Source organism: Gossypium raimondii, chromosome 7 (assembly GCF_025698545.1).
Source record: "Gossypium raimondii isolate GPD5lz chromosome 7, ASM2569854v1, whole genome shotgun sequence".
NCBI lineage: Eukaryota > Viridiplantae > Streptophyta > Magnoliopsida > Malvales > Malvaceae > Gossypium > Gossypium raimondii.
The window spans coordinates 48,879,166-48,888,848 of record NC_068571.1 but is presented as its reverse complement, the minus strand read 5'-3'; the positions used below and the strand labels follow the sequence as shown (position 1 = coordinate 48,888,848).

At 37.6% G+C, this 9,683-nt stretch overlaps 1 protein-coding gene across 1 annotated transcript; it reads left to right on the top strand.

The window, feature by feature from the left end:
• Positions 1–1,883: 1,883 nt before the first annotated feature.
• LOC105785189 (pectinesterase PPME1-like) lies at positions 1,884–8,158 on the top strand. Its single transcript, XM_012611141.2, has 4 exons — positions 1,884–2,381; positions 7,198–7,404; positions 7,612–7,853; positions 7,999–8,158. The coding sequence occupies exons 1-4, from the start codon at positions 1,884–1,886 to the stop codon at positions 8,156–8,158; spliced, it is 1,107 nt and encodes a 368-aa protein (XP_012466595.1).
• The last annotated feature ends 1,525 nt before the right edge of the window (positions 8,159–9,683 follow it).

Sequence of the window (9,683 nt, the reverse complement as noted above, 5' to 3'; positions counted from 1 at the left end):
TTAATTAAAGGTTTTTTAAAATTTCGATTAACGGTTATTTCGGTTCGAAATTGGGTAAATAATTAAATTAACCAAATTTAATAAATAATATTATATATTATATGTATTAGGCTATTACTAATTTAGTTAATTCATTCAAATGAATATTATCAATTTATTTATTTTATATGTTTTATACTTGTTTTAACAACAAAAAAAACATATAAATTTCAATTAACCGATCGAATTAACCGAAATATTTCAATTCAGTTAACGGTTAAATGATTAAAAAGTTCGGTTAATACTAGTTCGGTTCGATTAACGGATCGGTTAATCATTTGAACACTCCTATCCCAATGAAATATCTTAGATAAAACTCAATCAATCATGATTTATTATGTTAGATTTTATAAAAAAAAAAAGGCTAGATGGATCGATAGTGATTTCACCAGAATTTGTTGTTTCTGATGATGGGTTAAGAGAAGTAAAATGATGATGATGGGTTAAAAGAAGTAAAATGAAGATTATGTGCAACATGTACAACAAGATTATGTCATTGCATCTTTATGGTTATCCACAGTTAGCGCATATATCTTGCCTCAATTAGTTGGTGATGAAACATCATTACCAATTCGGAGCACGTTGTTGAGGTTGTTCTTCGCTCACTCCACAACAAGCGTTATGCACCTCTCTTGTCGGTTAAGGGCTATGAGAAAAGAAAATTAAACAAATATGTGATACACTAGCAGTGTGTGGAAGCCCTGTATTTAAAATAGAACACATTGCCACCTTTTTTAATTGACTGCCTCAAGAGTACGACTCATTTTTGGCCGTAGTTACTTTCAGTAGGGTTCCTTACTCTTTGGACAGTGTAATCTTTGTTTCGATGGATGTAGAAACAAGGCAAAGAAAGCTTGTTAGAATGTCGATTGGTGTTGATGCAACTCGATTTCAACTATTCAAGCATGAAGTTCATGCAACAACAAAGAACTTTTCTTATGAGACCAGTGGTTCAAATGTGCAACATTCGACTGAATCATAAGCGTTTTATAGTCGTGAATGTGGTCGATATAGTAGTTCAAGAATCCAGTGCTAATTATGTGGAAAGAATGTGCATCTCGTTGATTTTTGTTATCATCAATTCCATCGTGGTTTCCTTTGAGTCACAACTTCTTATAAGCTGTCACCTCAGAACATATATTTGTCCAATCCTATTATGCATACTTGTATGGAAACAAATCCAAATCACTTTTGTGAACCCTTCTCACACATGCCCTGGCAACTACCCCACATTTAAGTCCTATATTATCTGAATCTCAAATAAAACCCATTAACCCAAATGACATTTCCCAGTCCTCAATCACCCCCAATCAACCGCACAGGTAAATTTTTTGGCTACATCTCCCAAAATGGACCATCCCATGGAGAGTGGTTCCCATGGAAAAAAAATGAATTTCTCTCTCCCACAAGTATGCATACATATACTTAACATGACAATTAGTACAATAAATAAACTAAAAAAAAAAACAAACAATAGCAAGTATTAGTTTAGAAAGAAAATAAATTTTGCGTTTGAATCTTAACTCGATTGAAACGTATTATCTTTAAAGGGATTATATGTAGTTTTAGATAATTTTAGAATTTTAAATTGTTTCATCGAAATAATAAACATTTTAGCAATACATTCAACTTGTGGATAAAAAAAATCAAAATTTAATATTTGAGAATATAAAAAGAAATGGTTGGTCTGTAATTTGTACCCAGCTCCAAGGAAAAATCAGAAATTAATGGTAAAGAGAGGAACCCCCTAAATTGCATGTTTTAAGAGTTTTGGGGTTACTATAATTGTCTTGTGAATTGGAAAATCAAATCAAATTCATAAACTTAAAGAACATTGAAAAGAAATGACAGGAATAGGAATCGGAAACGTTGAAGTTGGTGCACTAATTACCATAATTTTCATATTTGCTCCAACTGTTTCATCGCAAAGTTCACCAGAGATACCCGAAGATAAATCACAAGTGAGTGCGTGGTTTGACGCCAACGTCATGCCTGCATCTGAGAGAACTGGCAGCATAGACCCTGTCCTTGCACAGGCCGAGACTGAACCTACAGTGGTAAAAGTGGTGCAAGGTGGCGGTGGAGATTTTGAAACCATAACCGAAGCCATTGAGAGCGTTCCGGAAGGGAACGACAAACGCGTGATTATATCGATTGGACCTGGTTCTTATAAAGAGAAAATCAAAATTGAACGAACTAAACCATTCATTACATTCCATGGGGATCCCGACGGGATGCCAACTTTGACATTCGATGGTACCGCACATGATTATGGAACAGTAGACAGTGCCTCCCTTATTGTGGAGTTTGATTTCTTTATGGCTGTTAATCTCATTATAGAAGTAAGCAACTAAGTATTGGACAATATATATATTCTTCTAACCAATTTTTTACTGAATATTTATGGTATTTCTTGGCATATACATAGATGTTAGGAATATTAAGTCAGTAAGCTGAAGTTAGTTAGTTAGTTAGCTGTTAGCTGTTAGTAAGTCAGTTTGTTAGTTATAAAGTCTGTTAACTAGCACAAGTATATATATGATGTACTACTCTTTCATTAAGGAATATACAGAAATACTTTTGTTGTAGTATTGTTTACTTTGATAATCTTGACATGGTATCAAAGTTAGAGTATTTCTTGGGGTAATTCTGTATTTTTTCTTTCTTTCTCATGGCAGACGATGCAATCCATACTGGTGATACACCTCCTCATTCTTCTAATGTTGAAGAAGCAGCTCACTCACAAGGGCTTAGCAGTGGTGTTTCACAGCCTATCCATCATTTTTCTAAACATGATACGACCAAACTCGGGCAGCATAATTTCTTGTTGTGGAAACATCAGGTGCTGTTGATTCTTGAAGGCTATGATCTTGAAGGGTTGGTTCTTGGTACAACTCAGGCTCCTCCTACTCATGTTCGTGGGTCTGATGGAAGGTTGGTTGATAATCCGTTATTCTTGCTACATAAAAAGCAGGATAAGTTCCTGGCTTCTTGGTTACTCTCCACAGTAACTGATGCTATTTTAGTTCATCTTACAAAGGCCAAGACGAGTTTTGATATTTGGAATAGTATTGAAAGAAGGTTTGGGGCAAAATCTGATGTAAAGCTCTCGAGTATGCGCCATTCATTGTATTCTCTCAAGAAAGGGAGTCTTACTGTTACAGAGTATTTGACTAAGGTACAAACTCTTACTGATAGTCTCACTGCTGCTGGTAGTGAGATTTTTGAACGTGAACAGGTGAGTGTCATATTGGCTGGTCTTCCGCTTGAATATGAGTCCGTCCGTGTGCTTGCTTCTACCACGATAATGTCTCTTGAACTTTTAACAGAGATGCTTCTTGATTATGAAGAGCGTCAGTTGGCTTCTTTGACTGAGGAACCATTGCAAGCTAATTTAGCAACTCAATCAAAGGCAGACAGTAATGCTGATTCTAATAATTCTCATACTCCTAGTTGCGGGCATCAGGAGTACAAGTGTAGTCAAAGAGGGCAAGGTCGGGGTTGGTCTCGAGGAAAGAATCGTGGTGGTCGGAACTGGTCACGATCTCGGCCCCAGTGCCAGTTGTGTGGAAAGATTGGTCACCTAGTACAAACGTGTTATCATCGTTTTGATGAAACTTTTTCTGGGATTGCTCCTACTCAGACCGTGGCAGTTAACTATCATCAGTTCCAAGATCAAGGAGGTTGTTCTCATATTAATGCTTACTCGCATGTTTCTTCTTCTACGTCTGGTTCTTGTCCACGAATATCTTCTACTCAAGATCAGGCCTGGTATCCGGATTCTGGTGCTACCAATCACATCACCCCTGATGTGAAGAATCTCTCAACAGTTTCTCCCTATACAGGTACGACGCATGTTTCTCTGGGGAATGGTTCTTCTGTTTCGATTGCTAATGTTGGTATGTCCAGTATACAGGCTGAGTCTCGACTGTTACGTCTAAAGAATGTTCTTCACGTTCCCGATGTGTGCAAAAACTTACTCTCTGTTGGACAATTTGCCAGGGATAGTTCTGTTTATTTTGAATTTCACCAATTGTTTTGTTTTGTGAAGGATATTCGAACCAGGAAAACACTCCTAGTGGGCAGCATGCATAATGGTCTTTACAAGTTTGATACCTCTTGTTTTTCTTCAAGCAATCATGATTCTTGTCAACCTCGTATGCCGCTGTTATACACAGCTCAAAACATGCCTTCATCTTCACTATGGCATAGTCGACTAGGTCATCCCTGTAACAGTGTTCTTGTTGATGTTTTACGTGGTTGTAATATTCCTTTCAAGCGTAATACTATGCCATCTGTTTGCTCAGCTTGTCAGTTAGGCAAGTCGTATAAACTACCGTTTAGTTCTTCGACAACATTGTACTCCTCTCCTTTTGAATTAGTTGAATCTGATGTTTGGGGCCCTGCTCTTGTGAAATCGAATGGCTTTGCATATTAAGTTTCTTTTGTAGATATGCATAGTAGGTACACTTGGGTATACTTCATTCAGTCAAAGTCCGATGTCTTCAAGTGCTTTCTTCTTTTTCATTCCATGGTTCAAGTTCAGTTTGGCTGCTCTATTAAACAACTTCAGACTGATTGGAGAGGTGAATATTGGTCAGTTTTCAGAGAGCTGTCTCGGTTGGGTATTTAACATCGAGTCACTTGTCCTCATACCTCCGAGTAGAACGGCGTTGTTGAAAGGAAGCATCGGCACATAGTGGATATGGGTTTAACTCTCCTTGCGCAAGCTGATTTACCTCTCACTATCTGGTCTCATGCTTTTGCTCATGCAGTACATTTAATTAACAGACTTCCTACTCCATATCTACAGAAGCAAAGTCCTTATGAGGTTCTCTACAAGGTTCGGCCTACATATTCTCATCTCAAGGTTTTTGGGTGTGCATGTTTTCCCAACCTACGACCCCATCAAAGGAACAATCTACAGTTTCGGTCTCGACAATGTGTCTTTCTTGGAGTTGCCCCGAATCACAAAGGGTACAAGTGCATTGATAAAGATGGTCGTGTCTTTGTTTCACGAAGTGTTGTTTTCGATGAAGAAGTTTTTCCCTTTAAGACTGGTTGTTTTTTTCATTCCAAGTCTAACCAAGTGTGTTTTGATCATCAACAGTCCACTCTTCCCGTGGTGGTTAATGTGAAAACTCCTTCCTCTTTGACTTCAGCTAGTCACGAGGTTCCTTCATCTCATGTGGAAGGGGCGCTTCAGTCTCCTGGTATACAATCTTCTGAAGCTCGATCTGAACCATCGAGTGCACTCGCAGATTCCCCAACAGCAGCTCTTCCTTCTCAGACTCTTCCAACTCAGTCTGATCCCGTTGTTGTGCCCATAAATATGCATCCGATGAATACTAGGTCAAAGCATGGCATATTCAAACCTAAGGTTTTTGCCACCACCGTGACAGAAAAAGAGCCTTCTACAATTCTTAAAGCATTTCAAAGCCCTGCATGGACTGCTGCTGCTCACACTGAGTACAAGGCTTTAATAGCAAACCACACCTGGGATCTTGTTCGCTTACCTGAAGGGCGTCGGGCTGTGGGATGCAAGTGGATTTTTAAAGTTAAAAGGCATGTCGATGGGTCTGTTGCTCGGTATAAAGGTCGGTTAGTTGTCAAAGGGTATCTTCAAGAGGCAGTGGTTGATTTTCAAGAGACGTTTAGCCCAGTGGTCAAGCCAACAACCATTCGGGTCGTTCTCACTTTAGCTGTCTCCAGGGGCTGGCCTCTTCGCCAAGTCGACATCGACAACGCTTTTCTGAACGGTGACCTAAAAGAGGAGATATACATGGTGCAGCCACCAGGTTTTGAACAACAAGATAGTAGTGGTCAGCAGTTAGTTTGTCGACTGCGGAAAGCTCTTTATGGCCTTAAACAGGCACCACGAGCATGGTTTCACAAACTCCGGGATTATCTTAAGAGTACTCAGTTTGTTAGTTCGAGAGCTGACAATTCCTTGTTCATTCGAAGGTCCGGGTCCCATCTACTTTATGTTCTTATATATGTAGATGATATAATTGTGACAGGATATGATTCTCACGCCATTGACAAGTTTGTTGAACAACTTGATATTCAATTCTCCCTTAAAGATCTTGGCAGGTTGAGCTACTTCTTAGGGATTGAACTTACGTATACTGAAGATGGAATTTTTCTGAGTCAACGGAAGTATATCGTTGATCTGCTTGCGCGAGTGTCCATGGCTAAGTCGAATGCATCGCCAACTCCAATGACGGTCACTTGCCATTTGACAGCTAATGACGGCGTTCCTCTTGAAGATACACAATTATACAGAAGCATTGTTGGTGCCCTGCAGTATATAGTTATTACCAGGCCTGAGATAGCTTTTTCTGTTAATAAAGTTTGTCAATACATGCACAAACCCTCAGATCACCATTTTAAAGCTGTTAAGAGAATTCTACGTTATTTGCAAGGGACGCTGGATTATGGCGTTAGTTTTTCTCGGAGTTCAAAGCTTCTACTTGAAGGGTTCTCCGATGCTAGTTGGGGTTCTGACAGTGATGATCGACGCTCTACGTCCGGGTACTGTGTTTATCTGGGGGGAAATCCTATTTCTTGGAGTTCGAGGAAACAACAAGTTGTTTCCCGTTCTACAGCTGAGGCAGAATACCGAAGCCTTGCGCATGTTACTACTGAGGTCGTTTGGATTCAATCTTTACTATCTGAATTAGGTGTTGTTCTTAAAGGCAAAACTCTAGTCTGGTGTGATAGTTCTGTTGCTATAGCAGTTGCAGGCAATCTAGTGATGCACTCGAAGTTTAAACACGTCGAACTGGATTTGTTTTTTGTCCGAGAAAGAGTTGCTCAAGGGATAGTGCAGGTTGGACATATTCCAAGTTCTGAACAAGTTGCAGATGTGTTTACAAAACCACTACCTGCAGGATCTTTTCAGAAGTTTCGGAGTCGATTAAAGGTGACTACTTGTGATACAAAGAGGCGATCCAAGAGTACGGGAATGTTAGGAATATTAAGTCGAGAAGTGAAGTTAGTAAGTTAGTTAGTCATGTTAGTGTTAGTAAGTCGGTTTGTTAGTTATAAAGTCTGTTAACTAGCACAAGTATATATATGATGTACTACTCTTTCATTAAGGAATATACAGAAATACTTTTGTTGTAGTATTGTTTACTTTGATAATCTTGACAATAGAATTCTGCTTCGAGACCAGACGGGAAAACGGAGGGAGCACAAGCGGTTGCCCTGAGAATCTCTAGCGATGAGGCGGCTTTCTATAACTGCAAGATCATTGGTTTCCAAGATACTTTGTGTGATGACAGGGGCAACCATTTCTTTATGAACTGCTATATTCATGCCACTGTTGATTTCATTTTCGAAAGTGAAAAGTCTTTGTATCTGGTAAACTATTAATCTTTACCCTTTTTTTAAATAAACTAATTGGAGAAGTTGACTGACAATGGTAATTATCATAATTAATCATGGGTTACTTCCATAAACATGATGCAATGGAAAATGGACCCGCTATCATAAGTTAAATACGTTAAGCTTAACAACACATGCGATTTTTTTCCCAGTATAACACCATACCATAATTTGATCATGCAGAACACAGAATTATACGTAGACGGGGATACGGGACTAACAGTAATCACAGCACAAGCAAGGGAAAGTCAAGAGGAGAACACTGGTTATTCTTTTGTGCATTGCACCATTACTGGAACAGCGCAAGGTGCATATCTGGGTAGAGCTTGGAAGACCAGTCCAAAAGTTGTTTATGCCTACACTGATATGAGCGAAGTCATCAATCCCGAGGGATGGTCTCATAATTTACAACCTGAGCGCGCCCAGTAAGTTTCATTTACATATCTTTTTTCCCCCCATGACTAAGCTTCACATTCAATCTTAACCCTCCAAAAGCAAGCTTCTTCTTTCTTTTTATTACACTGATAAGAGAAGTTGACAATGGTGCTTTTTCTGGGGGTTCATTTGCAGAACTGTTTTCTACGGAGAATACAAGAACACAGGGCCAGGAGCTGATCAAGCTGGGCGAGTGCCATTCGCTGCACAGCTAACTGAGAATGTTGCCCAAGAATTCTTAAATCTTGGTTGCATTGAGGGTAGCAGATGGTTGCTTCCGCCTCCAAATATCTAAATCAACTATTAATCTAGGAAAAATGGATGAAGTTATTAATAACTAACCGATTAAGTCTTAGTTCGATTGACATCAACATTGTTGTCAATATAGGAAGACATGGGTTCAAGTGCGTAGAAGCGCATTATTCTCCTATTTAAGGCTTAGGAAGAGGTTATAGATAATTCTAGGCATTGTATGAAAAAGAATACGAAGGTTATGGATAGTTCTAGATATTATATGAAAAAATATACACTATGTTTGGTAGAAGTATTGTTTTTTATATAATATTTTAATATATAAATTAATAAGTAACTAATTCAATCTGTAATATTTAGTTATATTAAGAGAATAAAAACTAGAGAGAAACACAGTGTGTTAATCAAGCAGCATGTACTTTTCTCATGCAAAGTGTTTTATTTATATATTTTTACTTTTTACTTTTATTTTTTATTACTTGAAATAAATAAGCTATTGTTTGTTACTAAAATTAGATTTTTCGAATTGGTGGTGAAATGGAGCAAACTCAGAAACTCTATGCATGTGTGTTGAAATGGTTGAACTTTATGCCATTAAGATGGCTTTAGAGCTCTTTCATGATTCCCAATGGAATTTGATGCATTTGCAGTTGTTGAATGGTGTTGTGGCAATTCTTCTACACCATGGGGCATTGAGTCTCTAGTGGTTGATATTGATACTTTGGTGAGAATTGTATATATATATACTTAGAGAGGTTAATATTTTAGTTGTCTCTCGTCAAAAGTAGGGATCATAGAAAACACATGTATTAAGGGGAGAAAGGATGGTATGAAATTATGATTTCACCTCATCTCTATCCTTTTTCTAATAAGAAAATAACGAATCAGATTTTTCCTACTGATTTTCAATTGTTTTCTCCTGAACAAATTCAAGTTCAACTAAAAATGCTAAAAATTAGGAGAAAAAAAATCAGATTTGTCATTCTCATATTCAAAAGGGATAAGGATGACGTAAAATTATAATTTTATATAATTCCTTCTCCTATTAAGAGTGACTAGAATCGTTTTTATTTTGTATATGAGAGCTTATGATAATGCTGATATAAATCATAGAAGTGTAAATGTAATGAAACTTTTAAGAGTATACTTCTAAAATAGCACAACGGTACAGGGGTACCTTGAAAACTTCCAATGAAATGGTTGAATTCATCTTATAGTCGCCACTCTTAACACTTCATTTTGGGACTTTGCAATTTCTTTTAACTATTACAACCAAAATACTCGTCTCAACCTAATAACAAGGTTCCTAAACGCATGGGTACAAATTAGAAAACTAATTAACAACCCTTTACCTTTGCTCAAAACCTTCCAAACATCACGAGAGCTTCCCAAATGTAAGGAAATGTGTCTAAATTGTCTCCTTAACATAAGTTTTTATGTTTGGAAACTGATTAAATACTAAAGTTACATATTTTATGTAATTAATTTGGTATATTTATGAGAATGCACCACTAATTTTGTCATATTTATTGAATTTTGTGCAGGAATGTAATTTGGGGCTAAATAGA

What these genes read in the sequence shown, in the direction of transcription:
- LOC105785189 (XM_012611141.2), top strand. Translation starts at nt 1,884, where the DNA reads ATGACAGGAATAGGAATCGGAAACGTTGAAGTTGGTGCACTAATTACC. An exon ending in GTGAAAAGTCTTTGTATCTG is followed by an intron (nt 7,405 to 7,611) that starts GTAAACTATTAA and finishes TTGATCATGCAG; the next exon opens with AACACAGAATTATACGTAGA. An exon ending in TTACAACCTGAGCGCGCCCA is followed by an intron (nt 7,854 to 7,998) that starts GTAAGTTTCATT and finishes GTTCATTTGCAG; the next exon opens with AACTGTTTTCTACGGAGAAT.